Genomic DNA, 22,866 nt, shown 5'->3' on the forward strand with positions numbered 1-22,866 from the left:
TCCCAACTGCAGCAGTACGGGCTAGATAATTCTTGTTTGTCAGGGGGCACCCTATGCACTGTAGGATGTTTAGTAGGGCCCCTGGCCTCTCCACCCACTGGATGCCACAGCACCCTCCCAGTTTTGCTAACCAGAATGTCTCCTGACATTGCCAAATGTCCCCCGTGGGGGGCAAAATCACCCTGGGGAGAATCGCTTACTATACCCACTCTTGGGTAATGAGGCTTACATAAGTAAGTCCGTTGGATGCCCCTTGAGCATGTCTGTTGTTGCCTGTTAGGACTATGACTGATCCAGATGTTAGGGACCTCCTAGCATCAGGTGGACATTCCCCTCAGTATCATCAGAAATATGACAGAGAAGTGAGCAGGGAGTAGCTTCTCTAGTGTGTGAGTCAATGTGGGGACTGGGTGCTCTCTGGAAGTGGCTTGTCCCACCCTTGGGGGAATCCTACTGCAGTTGTTCCTTTGGCTTGGAATGTTCTTTTGGCCAGTATCTATCTGTTGCAGTCCTTCTCATACAAATATTTTTTTATTGAGGTAAAATTCACATAGCATAGTATTAACCATTGTTTTAGTGATCAATTCAGTGGCATTTAGTGCATTTGCACTGTTGTGTAACCACCACCATCTACTCCAACCCAAAGGAAACCCTGTATCCATTAAGCTGTTGTCACCTATCTGTGTTTTCTCCATGGATTTGCTTGTTGTGGTCCTTCTTATTTTTGAAAGCACAGCTCACGTTCCTGCTTTTTCAGTAAGCCTCTGCTGGTCCCCCGGCGGGATGGCAGTGTGGGTGACGGAATGAACACTTACCTTCCAGAGTCGGCCTCCAATGCAGCGCCTGCCTTGCCCTGTGACCTTGGGCAGAACTCCTTGCACACAGTGGGCACCCAGAGAACGTTGCCTTCTTTCTCTTTTCTCCCTCACACCAGGCACAGTTCTAGGTGCGCCATATACGTTCGCTCATTAATGGTCCTAAGAGGTAGCTTCTCTGAGGAGGAGCCTGAAGCAGAGAGTTTAAGTAACCTGCCATGATCATGGCTGGTGGAGTAGGATTCCAGCCCGTTCCATTTGTACCTTCTGCTCTGTCTCCCAGGAGGCCACTGTAGCTTGAGGGGAGACCCCAAGTGGAAGGCTAGAGGTTTGTGGTAAACATTAAAGTAGGACCCTAAGGGTCCAAACATTAAATTAAATGTTAGATCCTGAGGATTGTGAACATTAAAGACAAAGACAATAGGAATATGCCTGGACCAGGTGACTGATTTTCACATGCAGGGGTGGTTTCTGAGTTAGGGAGGTGAGTGATAATTAATTACATTTCTCAGACAGGTTTGGGGACCCCTGGGGGTATTCCCTGGGGTGCCATTACAGTTTCTATTTTCATTGTGATGGTGATCTAACAAGAAATTAAAACAGAAGTCTGTTCTGGCTCACCTGGTTCACAGTGTTGGCTGGGGGCTGCCCTTGGAGAAGAGAGGAAGCAGGAAGGCAGGAGTTTGGTCACTTGAGTGTTACCGAGAAATGGCTCCTGAATTTGCAGTGGGCTGTCGCTGTGGGTTTGTTGTAGAAGTCAAGGGTGAGCAGGATTTAGCAGAAGGCAGAGCCAGGAGCCAGTGGACTTGGAATTGAATCCCTCTTCCACTGCCTCCCGTGGGTCTAGCCTTGGGTAAAGGTCGTTCCCCCTCTGGGCCTCAGTTCTCTCTATTGAATGGAGCCACTTTTCCTTCTTCGTCAAGAATTAAATACGTTAGTAATTTAATGACTTAGCCCAACTAAGTCCCAGCTAGGGACCCAGTAGGTGGGCATCAGCTCACTGCATCTCTCTGGGTGGACGCAGCATTTGAAGGATTCTTCTGGGCTTTGGTGGGGGTGTTGTGTTCTCCACTTTGTCACTGGGAGAAGGTAAGAAAGAGCGATAGCATTGATTGCTCTGCCTGCCTTTCTCCGCAGAGTTCCCACATTCACAGATTGCAGAGCTAGGAGGGCATGTTCTCATACAGAAACGAGTGCAGGGACAAGGGAAGTGACTGTCCCTCTCACATGGCTAGCAAGCAGCCCGGCCAGGATGAGAAGTCATGCCTTGTGACTTACCACTCAGTGTTCCTCACGGCCAGAGGCCTCTCTGGGCACCTCGGGCAGTTGATAAGTGGCCCTGAGGCTACCTGTGCTCCCTGCAGTCTGTGAGACTCTCTTCTCTCAAGCCCCGTTCAGGGGCAGGATGGCCACAGGTGCCCCTTGTGAGGTCAAGATGTCTCACTCAAGTGCTTCTCGCCTGAGGAGAGAGATCACAGCCAGGGAGCGTGAGCCTCTGGGTTGAGACCTGCACAACCTCAGGTTGTTTTATGCAGAGAACAGTCTTTTTTCCCCATCATGAGAAGAGGCTTTGCAGAGTAAGGCTGAGGAGGCTGCTGACGTCTCACCTAGAGCAGGCAGTACAGCTAAACACCATAGAAAATGTCTGGGGTCATTGTGCATATCAGGAAGGGTAGGTGCTAAACCCTTGCTATTCAGGTGTGGGTCAGGAGCCAGCAGTGTCAGCGTCACCTAGGAGCTTGTGAGAAATAGTCTCAGGCCCCACCCTCTGCCTTCTGAATCAGAACCTGCCTTTTAACAAGATCCCCAGGGGATCTCTGGGCACATTAAAGTTTGAGAAGCGCTACATTAAAAAAAGATCAGTAGTGAGATGATGGAGACTTTTATTTTCTTTGTATACTTTATTCTGATTTTTTATTATTATTTTTTCACCTGAATTACTTTTATGATGAGAAAAAATAGCAAAGGCATTTCCAGGGGAGAAACCTTGTTAAGTTTCCTATTGGCCTTGTCCAAAGGCAAGTAGAATTTTGGGGTCTAGTGCTTGAAAAAAGGAAAAAAGCAAACCTTTTAGATTAGGAAAGAACAGAAACGAAACCTCTTGCTGAACAAAGAGCAGGGTTTACTGATAGACACAGGTATCAAGAGAGGTGTTGGAGGGCCGTGGGCAGGTGGGATCCATAACTCTCCTGAATGCTACTTCAAGACAGCCTCACATCTGGTGGGAATGGTGTGTAGGCTATCTTTATTGAAACCTCTTCCAGAAAAAAACAATAATTGTACTAATTGAGGAGTGGTTGTTTTACTGCGTTTGTGTCTTGGAGTATCTGTTAACTGGTTTCATTGCCAGGCCTGGAGTAAGGCAGGATCCTTGGTATCGTGGTGTTAACACGGGCTTTAGGGTGGTTTGGTCTTGAGTCAGGATCACAGTTCTACCAATTATAATACTATTCAAATTTGAACAGAATCTAAACCGTTGATCGTGGTCCACAAGACCCTATGTGCCTGCCTGTCTGCTCTGCCCTTCCCCTGTTTTGCTTTTTGCTCAAGTGACCACAGACTTCCTTCTAGTCCTGGAAGATCAGAGCAACCCGTGTCCTGCCTCTGAGCCTCTTCCCTCGCTGTTTGCTCTGCCTGGAACACTGGCCTGTTGTATCCTTCCATAGCTGCTCCTTGTTTTTATAAGGGGCTCAGCTCAGATGTCACCTTGCAGAGTCCCCAGGGGTCACCTTGGATAAAAAAAAATGGCCTTCTTGCTTCCTCCCTACACTCTTGTTTTGCTTCGTAGTAGGTCTCTCTAACACCATCTCATTGATTAGTTTACTTACACACTATTTGTTTCTTTCTAATAGAATTTTAGCTCCACGAGAAGATGGCTGTTTTATACCATTTAACTCCTGTGTCCCCAGCACTTAGAGCATTGCCTGGCACAAGTAGAAGTTAAATCCTGAGTGGATCAAAGCACACAGTTCCTTAACTTCTCTGAGCTTCATTTTCCCCACCTGTGTTATGTAGGCTTGTGGGGTGGTTGTGAGGATCAGAGGACATGATCTGTGCAGAGTGCTCAGCTTCTGGCATGCAGGAAGGACCCAGCACGTGGTGGCCGTTGTTACCAACGGACTGGCCCCGGCTTGACTTGGCGGAATCACTGACTGCCCCTGAGATCATGTCCTGCTGCTGCGGCCTGGTGCTGCCCCCATGTAGTTGCTCTAGAGGGAAGCAGCTTGATGGCAATTCAATGCCGTGGTGTGCAGTGTCTGCTCTTGTGACTTTGAATTTGACTGTCCTTAGAAATGTCTGCTTTGTGTCTGGTGCCTCATAATCAGATACAACAGAGCCTCGTTTCTGCCGACTGGAGTCATTGGGCCTCTTGTGGAGCATCAGTTGTAGCTCTGATGAGTGTCTGCCTGGTTCTTGGAAGTGCCCTTGCCCCAGACCTTCAGTGGAAGTTCAGCGTATGTCATGTGTATCAGGTGGGAATGCTTTTGGTGGCAAGTAACAGTCCAGCGTACAGTGGTTTGAACAAATGGGGTTATTTATTTTGCGAGAGTTAGGTTGTTTCTAGTCTTGGCTTAGCCACTCTGTGATATCTGGGCCGGTGTCTTGTGATTCTCTAGGCCTGTCCCTCAGGCACATGGCATCATGGTGGCAAATGCTACACTGGCCTCACCCAACAGGTTTATGATTAAGGAATGAAGGATGAGGAAGGAATGATGCCCTTCATAGCTCTTTTTTATATCAGAAAGGTGTAACTTTCCCATAAATCTCCCAGTGCACTTCTGCTTTCTTCTCATCGGCCAGCCTTCTTAAGGTCAGCCTCAGCTGCTGAGAAAAGGAATAATTAGGTTTTTCAGCGTGAATTGCTGAAGGTGACTTGGGAAAAGGATGTTGGAGGTGATGGTGAGAAAAGGAATAATTAGGTTTTTCAGCGTGAATTGCTGAAGGTGACTTGGGAAAAGGATGTTGGAGGTGATGGTGAGATCAGCTAGCAAGCAGTGCCTGCTACACTGGTTAAACTGATATTTTATTTTAGATTGCTGGGTGTCAACTGGCGGTAGTTTTGCTCCCCAGGGGACATTTGACAATATCTGGAGACATTTTCGTTGTTACAACTCAGGAGTATGTGTGTGCTAATGGCATTTAGTGGGTAGAGGCCAGGAATGTTTCTAACCATCCTATAATGTCAGTAGTGCCATGGTTGAGAAAGCCTTAGTTAGACCATTCTGGATGTGTTCTTCAAATTTGGGGAAACTGAGTTTAGCTGTTTTCCTGTGATGCAGTAACAGGGAAATGGTCAAACTTCATTGTAATGATATAGATTATTGGTACCTGGTCATCCTGTTGATTTTGTTAAAAGATCAGTAGAAAAGGACTGATCCTAGTTGGGGACAGCAACTCAGTGTACCAAAATGTACCATGATGTCAGAAGTCTTAATGGAAGGCTAACTCAGGGAGAACTAATTAAGCCTCATTGCATTTTAGGATCACAGAACAATGACAAAAGACAATTTCTGCTGGAGCGACTGCTGGATGCAGTGAAACAGGTAAGAGGGAAGCATACGTTTGTCTTTTGGGCTGAGTATTAGTGTCAAGTAGTTAATGTAGAAGTCATTTCTTCCCTTTAATAGACACAGACTTACTCCCAGTTTGTATCTGGGAATAATGAAGCTACGTAATAGTTTCCCCCAGGAAATAACAGAGCAGGGAACGTGGTCGGAGTTGGGATGGAGGAGTTCTCGTATCTTGAGTTTCCAAAGCCCTCTGGAGGACCCCATCCTTCAGTGATGTCGCTTTAAGAAGGGCATTGATGTGGGTTTCAAAGTCTCATTTCCAAGCAGTTGTGTTTTAGGGCAACTCTTAGGGGTGCAGAGGTGGCGGTTTGGAGTCAGGACCCATGAGCACAAGAAGAGGAACGAGGCCATGGCCCGGATCCTCTGCAGCTGCTGGCAGCTGTGTGGCCCCTGCAGGTGGCCTCTGCTGTGATCGGTTGATGCTGTTTCCGATGCCCAGCTATGGCTGAGCTTGAAAGTGAGCTCGGACTCGGGACTGGAATCGGTGTGCTCGCCTGAGCGTACCAGATGCCTCTACTGTTAGCTGTCGTTTACGGCACATTCACTGTGCGCCAGGCTCTCTGTAAGTGCTTTACATTTAATCCTTTCAACCACCCTGTGAGACAGTTCCTGCAATTAGTTTCATTTTACAGATGAACAAACTGAAGCTCAGAGAGGTCTAATAACTTGCTCAAGGCATCATAGTCAGTAAGTGGCAGAGCCAGGATCCAAACCTGGGAGTTCTAGGAGCTCACTTTTTGGAAGGGGCAATTGACAATTATGTGTATATAATTACAGTGTAGGGAGGCAAGTACTTTCATATGGGTGTGTGTGAAGTGTTGAAGTGAGCCCAGAGAATTTAGCAGCTGCCCAGGCCTGGAAAGGCTTTGGGCTCCCACATAGCTGAGTTGAATACTAGCTTCTTCTCTCCATCCAAGTGTGCCCTGCTCCTCTCCTCTGTAATGGGGTCACATGTCTCCACGGGGCTGCTGAGGAAATCGGATTGTTAAGGTAGGTAAAGGACCTGGGCAGAGCCTGGTCCATAGTAAATATGGAGCCCATGTTTTTAGTTTGTTCGTTCTTTGCTCCAGAAATGGAAAATATAACAAGGAGATGAGGACGCAAGTTGAGCCACTTTATTTGTAGCATTTTAAGAGAAATAAATTGGAGCTTATGCCCAGAGCATCTGCTGTTATTATTATTATTTTGGTGAGGGTTAAAGTATTGTATATGTTTTTCAAAAATAACCTTTATTGATGTGTAATTTATGTATAATAAAATATACCATTCAGTGTACAGTTTAATGTGTTTTGACAGATGTGTCATTTTCACACACACACACACACACACACACACACACACACACACACACACACACAGAGGTTTTGGTAATATGTTTAGGAATCTTGCAAGCCTCCTAGCCAAAGCAGAGATTCTATATTTCTAAAAGAGAACAGTGGATAGTAGTGATGGTTATACAACATTGTGAATTATTTTTTATACCTAAAAATGGTTACAATGGCAAACTTTATGTTATTCTATATTTTACCACAATTTTGCAAAAAAGAGAATAGTTTGCTTTGGTTTTTATCTACCCTGAGTGAATTGTCGTTCAGCACAGCCAAATGACTTGTCTGAAGCTTGATTTATGCTGTCATAGTTTTATACCGAGTCCTAACAACTTTGGGGCTCTGTCAGGGGGAGCCGTCATCGTAGACTTGTGGCAGTTTTAATTATTGCCTATTAAGAGCTCCGTGTTACAGACAGTCAGCTGCTGACAGATAGGAGCAGCTTCCTAGACCATGTGCAGACGGCTGCGTGCGCTTGTTTTCCTGTTAGCATTGTTTTCCCAGAAGACTTGCTTCTGGGGGAGTGGGAGATAAGGGTTTCCTTTAAGTGGCAGCCTGAAGGCTGGGGTGTCCACCTTCTTAAGTCTTGTGCCGACACCCAGAGCACAGGGACGCGCTGATTCTGGAGTTTCTGGCCCCGTGTCTGCCTCCTGACCCTGAAGGCCCACGCAGGCGGTTTTGTGATGTTCTGCGTGCCATCCCAACAGCCGATCTCAGCAGCTTCTTTTTCTGTGCAGTGCCAGATCCGCTTTGGAGGGAGAAAGGAGATCGCCTCAGATTCTGACAGCAGGTAAGTGCGTCGCTTCTGAAACCATTTACCATCAAGACTGAAAAGGTGGCGAAAGATGGCCAGCTTCTGTGTTCTGCCTCTGCAGCAGGGAGGTGCCCTGGTTAAATCTGGGCCAACCGTGGATCACGTGTGCAGTGACTACTTGTCCAACCCACTTCCGGTTCCCCAGGATTCTCCCTCTAGGAATCTATTCTTAGGGAACTACTTGAAATACCTTTCCGTATAAAGTTATTTTCTGGGTAATTGATAATTATGAAAACTTAGAAACCTCAATACCCAATAATTGGGAAATGGTTAATAAGATATAGTACATCAGTGGGATGGAATGTTATATAGCTGTTAAAAATGATGTTTGTATAGATTTGTTTTACACAGAAAAATGCATATATAGTAATTAAAAATTATACGTATAGTGAAAATGCATATGTTGTAAAAACAAAAAGAGCAGGATACAAAATTATACGGATGCAGGGCGGTCCTAGCTACGTTAACAACTCTGGCAAAAAAACACACCAAAATGTGACTAGAGGTAGTGCTGGGGGTAAGAATATTGGGAATCTATGCTCTCTGGTATTTTTTTATGTTTTTTACTGTGATCATATGTTCCTTTTATGATTAAAAAAAAAGTCCCCAAAATTGCCATTGCCATTCACGACCCAGGAAAGGCTGATAGAATTGCATAAGCTTATAACACGAGCTGGAAGGAGACACATACGTTTTGGCAAAGGTAAGAGACACACAGGCGTCCGGTCCTTGCTGGAAATGCTTTGTGAAGTCAGTCAGAGCTGATTCACGCTCTGGAGCCTGTGGAGTGGCGGGAGGGACATTCCTGCATGGGAAGGAAAGGGAAGGGAACTTGCTTACTCAGCATTCATCTCATCCTGGAAACCGTCCTTGTCCCCAACCCTCTCACCCCAGCCCATCCAACTGAGTCAATCATTCCCTGTCTGTCCTTTCATAACCCATGTTCTTCTGTGAAACTTTAACAGCCACGAGCCAAGCATGTAGAGCTATGTTGAATAGAGCTATGGGGATTATTTGAAACGGGTGCTGATTTAAAATGACACCCCCTTATCCCTTCCTTCTTTGCTTCGTTTTTCTCCATAACACTTACCACCACCTCACAGACTATACATTATGCTTTTTTATGTTGTCTGTTATCTGTCTCCTGTCACTATCATGTCAGCTCTGTGCAGGCAGGGATGTTTTCTGTCTTGTTTAACCGATATATCTGTAGTGCCTGGAAGCATCTGGAAGGTGCTCAGTAAGGATTTGTTATCTGGGTGAGTGTGCGTATTACATTGTACTGTAGTCAAGTGTTTATATATCTGTGCCACCATGAAGCTTGTGAGCTTTGACAGCAGAAGGGCTGCTTCTCCATTTTTTTTTTTTATTATACATCTTAGTGTTTTGCACAAGCATTTTGTGCCTGTTATTCATTAGAGTCTCAGTATATGTTTGTGGTGTTAGATCATTAGACTGACTTATCAGTTCAGTTCTTCCTGAGGGCCTACTATGGGGGCCTGGCCTTGGTCAGCCCAGGGTTTCTCATTTGGGGATCCAGGGTCCACTTGCATCAGAATCACCTGAGCTTATTAATTAATGATGCAGATTCCAAATCTCATCCTAGATCTGCTGAATCACAGTGTGTGTATGTGTATGTGTATATGGAGGTGGGGGGGCTTGCTTGGGAATTTGCATTTTCAAAAAGCTCTCCAGCTGATTCCGGTGGATACCAAGGCTTCCAGTACAATCACTGTTCCCGGGCCTGGGATACAGAGATAATTGAGAAGGGCTCACCCTTCCCTGGCTAGGTTGGTTTATGTGTATGTATGCTTGTGGGTGTGTATGGTATGTATGTGTATATGTATCTATGACTTTATCACTTTTCTTCATAATCACGCTATCTACTTCCTGGGAGAGGCAATCCTTCTCTGGATGTTAAATTAATGTGTTCTTACACAGGTTGAGTATCCTTAATCCAAAATCCAAAAGTCGAAATGCTACAAAATCCAAAACTTTTTGAGTGCTAACATGATACTCAAAGGAAATGGTCATTGGAGCATTTCAGATTTCGGATTTTAGGATTAGGAATGCTCAACCAGTAAGTATATAATGCAAATATTCCAAAATCCAAAATCCAAAATACTTCTGGTCCCAAGCATTTTGGAAAAGGGATACTCAACCTTTTTAATAGAATTTACTACTACAACGTTTATTATGTAAAATGTTATATTTTACTGAAGAATTTAAAAAGTTAATTCTTTTCATGATACCTGTTGTTTATGGCTACAAGGAGTATGCTGGTTAATGTTACTACTGATACTGCTTTTGCTACTCTTTATTTATGTTGATGCTTAGTTTTCAGGACAGCCTCAGGAAGAGCAGTAGTATGATTCTTTCTTTACTGAGAGAAAAGAGAAACTCAGGAAAATGATACAGCTTGGGTTGTATATCTCAAAGTATTATAGTTGGAAGATGGACCCTAATGTCTTGGATTCCATGGTCTGTTCTTTCTGTTACATCGCATTTAGTGATTACGTTGGTTTTGAGGCTTGGTTTTTTTTTTTTTAATTGTTTTTTCCCATCTCAGGAGATTCCTTCTCAGTATCATAGTCTAAGTCTCATCTTTGAAAAGTATTTGGCTAAAGGTGGCACCACCTTCTTGTTAGAAAGGGCATATCATAGTCCCTGTTCGATGAGAAAATTTAATCTCAGCAGGGAAAGTCAGCGAATATTTAAAAGTAACTTCTGAGGCCAGTTGCGGTGGCTCACGCCTGTAATCCTAGCACTCTGGGAGGCCGAGGCAGGAGGATCACTTGAGCTCAGGTGTTCTAGACCAGCCTGAACAAGAGTGAGACCCCGTCTCTACAAAAAATAGAAAAATTAGCCGGGCGTGGTGGCGCACGCCTGTTGTCCCAGCTATTTGGGACAATAGTAAGTCTCACTCTGATGCCCGGGCTAGAGTGCCATGGCGTCAGCCTAGCTCACAACAACCTCAAACTCCTGGGCTCAAGTGATCCTCCTGCCTCAGCCTCCTGAGTAGCCGGGACTACAGGCATGTGCCACCATGCCTGGCTAATTTTTCTATATATATTTTTAGATGTCCATATCATTTCTTTCTATTTTTAGTAGAGACGGGGTCTCGCTCTTGCTCAGGCTGGTCTCGAACTCCTGAGCTCAAACGGTCCTGCCGCCTCGGCCTCCCAGAGTGCTAGGATTACAGGCCTGAGCCACCGTGCCCGGCCTTATGATTTTTTTCATACAGGACTTATCTTTTCACATTAACATATGATTAATTTTACCTTTTTTACTATTATGAATGGAATTCCCCTCTCCTAGTTTTGTCTACTTAAAAAAATCAACTTTTGATGTTACAGTTTTATTATAATAATACTTTTTAATTTGTGGGTGAGAAACATTTTTATCTTTTTGTAGAGCTGTTTTTCTCATTTAACATTATAATCTAACCTTTTTAAAAATGCTATTTCTAAGTTATTTGTATTTTAAATAATTGCATGAGTTTTCCTCACCATAACCTTTAAACCATATTTGTTTATTCTTTATCTGTAGTTCAAGGTAGCAATACTTCTGGTGTGTGAGTCACAGATACTTTTTTAATGCTTGTTTTGGAAAACGGCTAAGCTTAGAAAAGTGTGAAGATAAGAAAAACATGACCAGTAATTCTTTCACCAAGAAAGTGGCTCTGAATTTTTTTTTTACATAATTCCCTTCTGAATTGTTTTTTGTGTTTTTTAAAAAACATAATTGAGAGCATACTTAACATATAGTTCCATATGCTGCGTATTTTTCATTTTATATTTTAAACATGTTGGCTTATCAGTATAAGCTCTTGGTAAATATTTTTAAGGGCTAAATAATGTTTGATTACATACTGTGCTATTGGTTGTCTATCCACTTCCCCAAGTGTTAAATATTTAGGCAGTTTCTACTATTTAACTAGTGCAAACAATATTGTTTTGAATATTTTTATTCTTGAGTTATCTGATTTGTAGATTATAGTCTAAGATTGATTTCTGCCAGTGAAATTGATGGGTAAGGGGTGTGAACCTTTTTGAAAACTTAATTTGTAAAACATAAATGTAGGGCAAGGCCCATTTCAAATGATTGGCATGTAATGGCCTTGGCTTATTGTAGTGTCTTAAATCTGAGATATGTCTAATGCTGTTAACTGGCTGAGTTTTATGGCTATAGCTGACTCCATTCTAGGTAGCATTGGAGTTTTTACAAATGAAGATAATCCAGTCCATTTTCATGATTATACTTGGTTTTCCAAAAAAAACCTGTAAAGCTGTAACATAGAAAAACAATCAATTTGAAATATGCCTTCTGTCACAAGGTTAATTTGATGCAATTCACAAAAAAGCAGCATTTACTGCTGATCCTGTCCGTTGTTGCCGTAAAAAAGTATAGGATTCTTATGAATCTTTTTATAGGTTAATGTGGCAGGTTAAGCAGTCTTGAAATATAGGACAAACCTCATGGATACAAATGCTTGGCGAATCTTAACAGCAAACTCATTGAGCTACTGTAGGGTCCAGCTATGCTGGTGTTGGTGGACAGTTTTAAATTCAGCAGGAGGAAGTTATTTCATTTTCCATTCATTAACTGCTTTACTACTTCATCAAACTTTCACTGAGCACTTTGAGAGAAGTTTTTTTTTTTTTTAAAACAGCTTATTTGAAGTCTAATTTACATGCCATAAAAATCTACCCCTTGTCAGTATACAATTCAGTTATTCTTGTTTTTTTTTTTAGTAAATTTGTAGAGTTGTTCAGCCATCACCATGATTCAGTTTTAGAACATTTTCAGTTTCCCCCCAAATGGCCTTGTGTCCGTTTATAATTAATCCCTGCTTCCAATTCCAGCCCTGGACAACCTATAGGCAGATGCTCCTCAACTTATGACGGGGTTATGTCTTGATAATCCCACTGTAAAGTCGAGAAATTGTAAGTCAAACCATCATTAAGGTGGGGACCGTCTCTATTTACCTTTTCTGAACATTTCATGGAATCATACAGTGTGTGGGTTTTTTGGGTCTGGTTTCTTTCCTTTAGCATAATATTTTCAAGGTTCATCCATGTCATAGCCTGTGTCAGTACTTTATTCGTTTTTGTTGCCAAATAGTATTCTGTTGTGTGGATATACCACATTTTATTTATTCCATTCATCTGGTATGCATAAGAACGTGGAGTGACTTTGTTGAGTTGTTTTTTTTTTTAAATTAAAACATTCACTGTTATGAAGTACCCCACTTAATTAAAAATGTGTCCGCAATTCATTAACTTGGAATGGAGTTTGATGTGATAAAATGCCGTGGAGGCAGTGAACCCACCGTGGTGGAGCCAGCGAGCATTCAGCAGAGAGCATTCTGGGAAGTAGTAGGGACTGAGCTGAGCAAATAAAGAGCTGCACTAAAGCAGGGGCCCCTTTCATTTTGCAGGAATTATGATAAAACTGGGCAAAGCCAAGAAGCAGTGGAAAACCTTAGGATGACATGGTTATAAATCAGTGCCCCCATAGTGTGTTCTCCTTAATTCACTAGTCTTAACTGACCTGGATTTGAATTATAAATTATACAAGATCCTCTGAGATGAATCTCTCACCAACATGTATATCAAGTTCATAACCTGAGTTCCCTGATGGGAGGGACCATTTTGGTGTCATTCTCTGTAGTAGCCAGGCGTGGTGCTAAGTGCAGGGTGGCTCACAGTTAGCAAGAGGAGAAGGCAGTGGACAGCAGACCATTCACAGAGGGAGTGGCAAGTGCTGTGCACAAAGAAGCTCACAATGAGGAACCACACAGGAAAGCTTCCTGGAGGAGGGGATACTTGAGCTAAGTCTTGAATAGTTACAGGCTCAGGTCAAATGTCGAGGTGAAAAGGGGACACGGCGGGGGGTGCAAGGAAGGTGACATAATGAGCTAATTAGGACTAGCACCACCTGGGTTTTTCTGCTATGTTAGGTTAGTTGTGACCCGTGTGCCCCTAGAGGTAGTACTGGTGATGTAACCCAAACGTGTTGCCTGGGTTTGTGCTGTTCATCTGCATTCCATTCCCCTTCAGGGACAGGTTTAATCTAGAGCTGGTCTGCCAGTTACTGACCTGTGCACTGGAGCCATGCATAGGGACAGAGATTATTGGGTTGATTGTTGCATTTGCAGGCTATTCTTTTAAAGGTAGAGGCTTTGGTTGATTATGGAGAACTCTAAACACAGCCCATGGTTTTTTTTTTCTCCCTCTGGGACAGAGCCCTGGTCCAGGTCCATTTTGCTATGATATGGCTTAGATGTTTGGCCCCTCCAAGTCTCATGTTGAAATTTCGTCCCTGGTGTTGAATGTGGGGCCTGGTGTGAGGTGTTTGGATCATGAGGGATCCACTTCATGAATGGCTTGGGGCCCTCCCCGCAATAGAGTGAGTTCTTGCTTTATTAGTTCAGTGAGAACTGCCTTCTCCTCTTGCTAAGTGTGTTTAATAGAGCCTGGCACCCCCTCTTCCCTCTCTGGGTCTCATTCTCACCATGTGACCCACCTTCTCCCTCTTTGCCTTCCACCTTGTTTGGAAGCTCCCTGAAATCCTCACCAGAAGCGATGCTGGCACCATGCTTCTTTTACTGCCTGCAGAACCATGAACCAAATAAACTTCTTTCCTTTATAAATTACTCAGCCTTGGGGTTTTTTTTTTTATAGTAGTGTAAAAGGGACTAATACATGCTGTGTGCCACCATTTTGGTTGCTGTGGTATTTAGATAGTTTTGGGGGGTGTCCCAGCTTTTGGGAAGCCCTTAAATATGTGCCTATGTGCAAACACTTAATATTTAGGAATGATGTCTGCCTGTAATAGAGGGTTGTTTCAATATGGGGGAGTATTCTGGGACCTGTGGTTCAAGCTTAATCACCCATTTACTTCCCCACTGGAAAGGCATTTGTGGAGCTCACATTGTGTATCAGGTACCAAGCTAGGTGCAGGGGATCCAGCAAAGACAATATAGAAGATGGAAACCAAATAGTGTAGTTGAGAGGAAGTATTGGGTTTGGGTTGCCAAATAGGCTTCCTTTTGTGGAGGGCCAACTTTGATCATTTGGCAGTGGAAGTCTAGAATGCTGGGATGGATTAGTGATGTCTGTTACCAGCACAATACAATGTAAAGACACGAGTGCTGTGTATTTGCTGATGCTGTTAGGTTTGTCTGGTGTAGACAGAATGATGAGTAAAGACTGGGCATGGGAGTGAGAGGACTTTTATCTTAGAATAAAGGATCTTTGTCTTTGTGGTATGGGGTATAGTATGATTTGCATTGGATCAGCATGGGGTGGGTGGGGAGGAGTACAGATGTTGCTGCTTATTATGCACTGGTTCGGGAGGTCACTTAAATGTCTTTAAGCCTCAGGTATAAAATGGAGGTAATAATACCTGTCTCACCCATATTGTAATGTTGATGGGAGGAGTGAGTGAAATAATGGGTTTGAAAATATTTTACCACCTACAGAGTGATAAACACCTGGATTATTGTTACTGCCGGTGTAGGGGTGGGTGGAACAACAAATGCCTGCAGTTAGGCAAGGTTGAGCTGCATGGTGGTGGCCACAGGGACTTTGCACTGGGCCTATCTGTCCAGCCTGCTGTCTTTGGTATAGCAAGGTCATAACTCCAAGGCCACCTCCATTGAGGCCACAGAATCTAAGCCTGTCCCTGTCTCATCTCCACCTGCCACCTCATCCTGTTATTATCTTCAAAGCTCTCATTAACTGAAATGGTCTGTTAGCTTATTTGTGTACCTCCCTCTGCTAGAACCATGCAAACATGGTAAGGCAGAGACCTTGCCTGCCTCACTCCCACCTTTGTATCCTCAGAGCTTAGAGCAGTGCCTGGTACATGGGAGATGTTCAGGATTTCTTAACATTTGTTGCATGAATGAATGGAAAGGACTCTAAAGTCCACAGACCCAATTGGGCAGTGGCCCAGGAGCCCTGGGTTGCTAAATATTGCGCATAGTTGCTGTGACCTCATCTCTTTGTAGACATGTTCCTGAAACTCCCATTTCTTTGGTTATTGTGAAACAATTCAATTAAACGCACAATAATTGTAACTTAATTGAAAATTCCATCAACTCTGGATCTGAGTTCACAATGTAATCTCTTATAACAAAATAAAGAACAAGAATCAGAATTCATATTATCTTTTTAGTGCGTGTAACAGGCCATGAAATTACACAATGTTTCCAATTTGGCAGGCTGGCAAATTCAGTCTCTGAAAATATAATCTTGTTCCTTAAACTACATGTAATATGAATTAGAGTTAAAACTTGTGAATTGGAGGCCAGGCACGGTGGCTCACACCTCTAATCCTAGCACTCTTAGGAGGCTCAGGTGGGAGGATCGCTTGAGTTTAAGAGTTCAAGACCAACCTGAGCAAGAGCGAGACCTCATCTCTGCTAAAGATGTTACCGAAAGTTTGGTGCTTGTCCCCGAGGCGAGGTCAAATCAGTGAGAATGAAGAACAAGGACAAGTGGTTGGAGGAAAAGGAAAGAGAAGTTTATTAATTTGCTTGCAAATGAGAAGGGTGGAAGACTAGCCTCTGAAAAAAACTGCCTTCCCACCTTTAAGGCAAAATATAAGGCTTTATAAGCGGAGTTTTCAGAGGTTGGGCTTGGGTTTTTGTGACCAGTGGCACATGTCATGGCTTCGGGCTATTGTTGTTTAAGTGTAGTTGGTGGTAGACCTTATGGCCAGTGAAGATGATCTCCTGACCTCTGGGCAATTCTTTTGAGCCATCTCCTGTGGTTTAAGATACTAGAAAACAGAGGGAGGGGAAGGGGGCGACAAAAAAAAAAAAAAAAGATACTAGAAAACACAGAACAAAACATTTTTCTGCCCCTTTGATTAATGGCCTCTGGCAGAAATGCAGGTTTTAATTCCCAAAAAGGGTGGGGGGTTTTAAAGAGACAACTCATAATACATTTTACCCCTTTTCAGACCTTTATCTCTGTTAAAAAATAGAAAAAATTAATTGGGGGTGTGGCGGCACAGCCTGTAATCCCAGCTACTCAGGAGGCTGAGGCAGGAGGATCACTTGAGGCCAGGAGTTCAAGGCTACAGTGAGCTATGATGACTCCACTGCACTCTAGCCAGGGCAACAGAGTGAGACTCTGTCTCAAAAAAAAAAAGAAAAGAAAAGAAAAACTTGCCAATTGGATATAATCAACACCCAACACAGCTAGGCACGGTGGCTCACGCCTGTAATCCTAGTACTCTGGGAGGCCGAGGCAGGGGAGGATCGCTTGAGGTCAGGAGTTCGAGACCAGCTTGAGCAAGAGCGAGACCCCGTCTCCACTAAAAAAATAGAAAGAAATTATATGGATAACTAAAAATATATAGAAAAAATTAGCTGGGCATGGTGGTGCATGCCTGTAGTCCCAGCTATTTGGGGCTTGAGCCCAGGAGTTTGAGGTTGCTGTGAGGTAGGCTGACGCCACGGCACTCTAGCACTCTAGCCCAGGCAACAGTATGACTCTTGTCTCAAAAAAAAAAAAAAAAAACAAAACAAAAACCACCCAACCGCTCCCCACACCAAACTGATTGGTTTTTAAATTGTCACCCCCACCCTTCTGGCTGGCACCAGTTCCCTTTCCTCTTGTTCCTTGTGAATTGTCACCATGCCTTCACTGGTCGGATGAATATGACTAGACTGTGTGGGGCATCCCCGATTATGTGAAATGAACCTAAATGCGGCGAGGCCTGTGGAGCGTCGCAGGTCAGTTACCAAGCCTGCAAATCCAGATGTCTCCCATCTACCTTCACGCTGTGGTTTACCTCTGACGGCTCGCTCACTCCCTGGAGATGCGGGAGCTGCCCTGGTTGCTACTCCCTTCCCCGGGTGGATTGATGAGTCATTGTTCCTCTTGCAGGGTAACCTGTCTGTGTGCCCAGTTCGAAGCTGTCCTGCAGCATGGCTTGAAGAGGAGTCGAGGATTAGCGCTCACCGCGGCAGCGATCAAACAGGCGGCAGGCTTCCCCAGCAAAACCGAAACAGGTACTGCGCGGCCTGGCTGTGGCTTGGAGGAGCTCATCTTCTCTTTTTGCCCTCTCTTTTTATTTCTATTTATTTTTAAATAGTGGGCAAGGCAGTCATTCTATGGGACTAGGGTGGGTGTGCAGAAATCCATGTCTTATTTGTAGTAAAAAAAAATAAGGGTGTTGGCCAGGTGCGGTGGCTCATATCTGTAATCCTAGCACTCTGGGAGGCTGTGGCAGGAGGATGGCTTGAGCGCAGGAGTTTGAGGCTGCTGTGAGCTAGGCTGATGCCATGGCACTCTACTCAGGGCAACAAAGTGAGACCCTGTCTCAAAAAAAATAGGGTAGTGTCTGGCATCTTTAAATGAAGTCATCTTTTGTGTAGAATTCTCAGAGCCACGTGGTACAGTCTCACCTGGGTTTGGGGCCTTGTAGCTAAGTGCTTATTTCACCAATGTGATTTGGCAATTCCTGGGAAATTAATAATCTGGTTTAATTTTATGCATAAGGATAACATGGCATTTTGTAATTAAATGTCTTCAACAACAGCAACAGAAATCCCAGAGGTCTCTGAGCTTAGAGTTCTGCTGTCATCCATTTAATGCTGTAAAAGCAGTTCCTGTGTGAATGACAGGGATGATGCTAATTAATAATAATAACTGTTAATACTTAGTGCAAGCCTGGCACGTGGTTAGTCTTTGATGTAAATTATCTCATTCAGTTCTCACGGCAGCCCTGTGAGTAGTAGGGACAGTCGTTACCGCCACTGTACGGATGAGGAAACTAGTCAAAGTGATTTGCTTTGGATCCGAACCTTGAAGTGTATCATGTTGTGTGAAAAATGTCCTGTGGTCTCCTCCCTCCTCTCTCTTTCAAAGAGCAGGTTCTTTCCAACCCTGCTTGTGGCTGCCACCCCACATCCCTGAATCTTTCTTGTCACTGTGATAATGTCAGTGTTGTTGCTGAGTAAAATGTGCCGTCTTTTGCTAGTTCTCCTTTCATAGCAAAAAGTCAGACCTCATTGTGTTTCGTGGAGGTATCTGGAAATTCTCTGCTAACTGAATCCTTAGCCTTTCCCTTTCCCTCATGTTGCTGTATCTTCCTTCTGGAGCGCAGTGGCCTCATCATAGCTCACTACAACCTCAGCCCCCTGGGCTCAAGGGATCCTCCCACCTTGGCCTCTTGAGTAGCTGGGACTACAGGTGCATGCCACCACGTCCAGCTAATTTTATTTTTTGTAGAGATGGGGCCTTGCTATGTTGCCCAGGGTGGTGTGGAACTGCTGGCCTCAAGCAACCCTCCCTCCTTGGCCTCCCAAAATGCTGGGATTATAGGCATGAGCTACTGTGCCTGGCCTTTTTTAAAAAATTAAAAAATTTTTTTATTGGTACACAATATTGGTGCAAATTTATGGGGTACTTATGATATTTTGACACTTGTATAGAATATGTGATGACTTCAACAGATCTTTGACTCTTGTTCTTCTCACCAGTTACTCATTTTCAGTAACAAAATGTGGTTCCTGGTAGGGCCGAGGGGCAGCTTCGAGAGGGATTCCTGTCACTATTGAATTTTCCATTTTCCTGTGCTCCTTCCTCCTTAAAAAGCCAGGGAAGGAGGGAGCCAGTTTAGAGAAAAGCCAGCATCAGGGGCTTCAGTAGAAATCACTGCCTGGGCCCCCTCGGATGTCAGCCTCGACTGTGTCCGTGGCTTCCCATCGCTGGGATGCTGCCCTGAGCCCCTGATGGGGGTGGCTTAGTGAGTGTCGTGGGCTGGTTCATGAGCTTTTCAAGGGCATAGCTTTTTCCCAGAGAACCCCTGGGCTTCCTGGGTCCTAATATTTCTTCTTGTTTCCATCTTACCTGTCTCGGGGGAGTGACCTTAGAGGAACTGGTGCAGAGACGGCCATGCGGCTCTTGGTTTGTGTCCACCGGGCCGAGGGCAGCTGCTGGGCAAGGCAGAGGCAACCCTGGCTTTGAAGTCAGACTGCAAGACTAAGTCTCGGACGACCGTGGGAAGGTTCCCTCTGAGCCTTAGATTTTTTGCACTTGCAAAGGGGGAGAGTCTCCCCTGTCTTGGGGGGTTGTCAGGAGGACTCAGTGAGAACCTCATTTGAAGTGGCTGCTTTAGTTAGAACACCTAATAAATGTTTAACTACTTACCGTCCTCTTCCCAACACCCTTTTAACTTTGAACCTCTCCCCCATCTCGTCCCTGCCAAACCCACTGACGCTTTGTCCACGAAGAGTGGCTCTTTCTGTTCCCATCCAGACTAGAGTTCTTGTCTTCTTGTTACTTGGTTGGCCTCAATAATCAGAGAAGCACCAACATGTTTGTGAGGCATCTCCAGCATTCTGGTTCTTGCCGCTTCTCTGTGTCTTAGCACGACTTCTGCACCTGCTCCGTGAGCGGACGGGCGAACGGGCACAGTCTCTGCTGTTTCCTGCTGACCAGCATGTGGCGGGCAGCCTCCTGCCCACGAGAAGCAGGGAAAAGACCAGACTAGCTTAGCCCTTGAGTGGCCGCCCAAGGCTTCCTTGCCGTCATGGTCGGCAGTGTTAATTAACCATCCCCTGGCTACTGGGTAGTGCTTGTCTGATTGAAACCTCTCTCCTTCTATGGTATGTTTGATTAAATCCCTCATAAGGGAGGGGGGCAGATGGCTTTTCCACTGCTACGAGTTGGGAGTGATGAGATCAGTGGCTTCTTGTGGCTGCTCTTACAGGCATTGGAATGATGCATTCAGACAGAGTGGAGAAAATAAAATCCAAAGAGAAGGACTGGATGGAAATGAGTATGACTTGCCCCCCGCCCCTGCTGGCTGCGGAGCGGGGCACTTTATGTAGCGCGGCGTTTAAGAACACTGGCTCCAGAGTCAGGCGACAGGGTTGAAATCCTCGCTCAATGACTTGTCACACATGAGCTCTCTGTGACATCCCCTCTCTGAGCTTCTGTTTCCTCACGTGTGAAATGAACTGAATAACAGGACCTGCCTCTCAGGTCGGTGGTGGTGGCTGCAGGAGAAAGTGCCCGCAAAGCCCAGGCCCTGGTGCAGAGCTGGGGGGAGGGGCGGCTGGTGTTGGCTGATAAGGTGGCGACAACTTTCCAGGGTAAGCAATGGCACCTTTAGTTTCCAAATGATGAAACTGAGGTCAAATAAGTTAATAAGTCGCCCAAGTTCCCACAGCTGGTAAAGGCAGAGCTGAGGATTCCGACCCAGCTCAGGTTGACATCCAGCTCCTGCCTCTCCCCAGCGCCCCCTCCTCTGGCAGCAGGCCCGTGCCGTTAGTGCTCCTCTGTGGCCCACTCCAGCTCAGTTAACTAAATCGAAAGTGACGGGGGAGAATAAATAACGGTGAATTAATTCAGAAGGCTGTTGCATTAGCTCTGTTTACATTTGAGGAGTGCTATCTTTTGAAGAGAGAAAAGCTGAACTTCAAAGTAATGACTGAACACAAAGCTATGGTTAAAAATCACAATACAGTAGGTACTGCCAAGTGTCCGCCAGCGGCATCACTGCATTTGGTCCTCGGGGGTCAGCGTGTGTGGAGGATTGAGATTTGAAACTGGTGCCCTTCTGCACTGTGCTTACAATTTTTTTAAAAAGTTTCCAATATTTAAAAGTTGTGAGATTTCCTGTTGAAATATGGATTTCTAGCTTAAGCTGCACGGTCTGTGACGCTGGGCCCACATTTGCACTGGTGACTGGCTGGGGGGGTACCACTGCCCTCTGTAGATGGGGCCAACGTCTTCTAGTTCACCGCAGTCTCCACCTGTTCCTGTTGCCCTTCCCACTTGGGATAGGTGTTGGTTGCCATTGATTGTTGCGCTGTGCTCTTGTTTTTCTTGTTAGAATCAAGAGGAAAGTGCTTCTCATTCCCACATCTTGATATTTTACTTCGGCCCTTTTGGGATTATGGTCTAGGATAAAGGAAATAATTTTTTGGACATGTAAAGCTTGTGACAACTCACTTCGTGGAGTGCCATTGTCACCTTTCCTGTGGTGCTGAATCAGGGCCATGATATATTTTTTTAAGCTAAACTTTGATAAATGTGTAGAGGCAAATAAGTGCACAAATCCTAAGTGTGCAGGTCAGTGTATGTCACTGCTTATCAATCCACTCCTGTTACACTAGGACGAGGGTCAAGGACTAGAATGGTACCAGTGCCCCAGAAGCCACCTGCCACCCGTGTCCTCTTCCAGGTACTTTGCACACCTCCTCCCCAGAGGTAACCCCTGCTCTGACTTCTCACGCCACGGATCAGTTCTGCCTGATTCTGAATGTAATTTTACGGGCTCTCTTTTGTGTCTGGTTTCTTTCACTCGTCACTGTTTTGTGAGACTCTGCTATGTTGTTGGCATACCAGGAGCTCATTTGCCTGTATCGATGTTTAGCTTTTACAGCTTATTTATCTGCTTTGCTACTGATAGGATTTGGGTCATTGCCACTTTGGGGCTATTATAAATCGTGCTGCTATGACTGTTCTCATATGTGTGTTTTGGTGAATGTGTATATATTTGCGTTTCTGTTGGGTCTAGGAGTGGAATTAGTCAGAGGGTACATATACCCTGAGCTTGAGTAGAAACTATGGTTATACCAGTTCACATTTCCATCAGCAGTCAGTCTTGTACAGAGTTGTGGTGGCTCCACATCCCTGCCAACACTCACATTGTCCCCAAGAGTGTACAGGTATTTCTTTGTGGTTTCAGCTGTCATTTCCTGATGAGCAATGCTGTTGATCCTCTTCTTGTATGCTTATTGGCTGTTCAGATATCCTCTTTAGTGAAGTAGCTGTTCAGATCTTTTGCCTATTGTTAATTGGGTTGCTATCTTTTTCTTACTGATTTGTGGGAGTTCTTTATATATTTCTAGATACAAGTCCTTCCTAGGATACATGCCCTGCAAACATCTTTTCCCACTCTGTAGTTTACCTTTCACTCTCTTAATGATATCTTTAAACAGAAGTACTTTATTTTAATAGCTCAATTTATCTATTATCCTATTGATCCAACTTTCCTGCTTAAGAAATCTTTGCCTATTCCAAAGCCATGAAGATATTGTATGTTGATTTTCTTTTCTTTTTTCTTTTTTTTTTTTGAGACAGAGTCTCACTCTGTTGCCCGGGCTAGAGTGCCGTGGCATCAGCCTAGCTCACAGCAACCTCAAACTCCTGGGCTCGAGCAATCCTCCTGCCTCAGCCTCCCGAGTAGCTGGGACTACAGGCATGTACCACCATGCCCGGCTAATTGTTTCTATATATATATATGTTTTTAGCTGTCCATATAATTTCTTTTCTATTTTTAGTAGAGACGGGGTCTCTGTCTTG

General features: G+C 44.6%; 1 protein-coding gene across 5 annotated transcripts in view; it reads left to right on the forward strand.

Annotated features, from left to right (window-relative positions):
- Window positions 1–22,866, forward strand: part of SNX29 (sorting nexin 29) — a 394,246-nt gene that overhangs the window by 12,725 nt on the left and 358,655 nt on the right. For 4 of the 5 annotated variants that reach the window (XM_045542623.1, XM_045542624.1, XM_045542625.1 and 1 more), the window contains exons 2-4: window positions 5,298–5,359; window positions 7,452–7,504; window positions 17,434–17,558. In XM_045542623.1, coding sequence (XP_045398579.1) covers window positions 5,298–5,359; window positions 7,452–7,504; window positions 17,434–17,558 — 240 coding nt within the window. Of the gene's footprint in view, window positions 1–5,297; window positions 5,360–7,451; window positions 7,505–17,433; window positions 17,559–22,866 lie in introns of those variants that run through there. The other variant, XM_045542626.1, reaches the window with a different exon arrangement.

The sequence above is a fragment of the Lemur catta genome, chromosome 2 (assembly GCF_020740605.2).
Source record: "Lemur catta isolate mLemCat1 chromosome 2, mLemCat1.pri, whole genome shotgun sequence".
NCBI classification, from domain to species: domain Eukaryota; kingdom Metazoa; phylum Chordata; class Mammalia; order Primates; family Lemuridae; genus Lemur; species Lemur catta.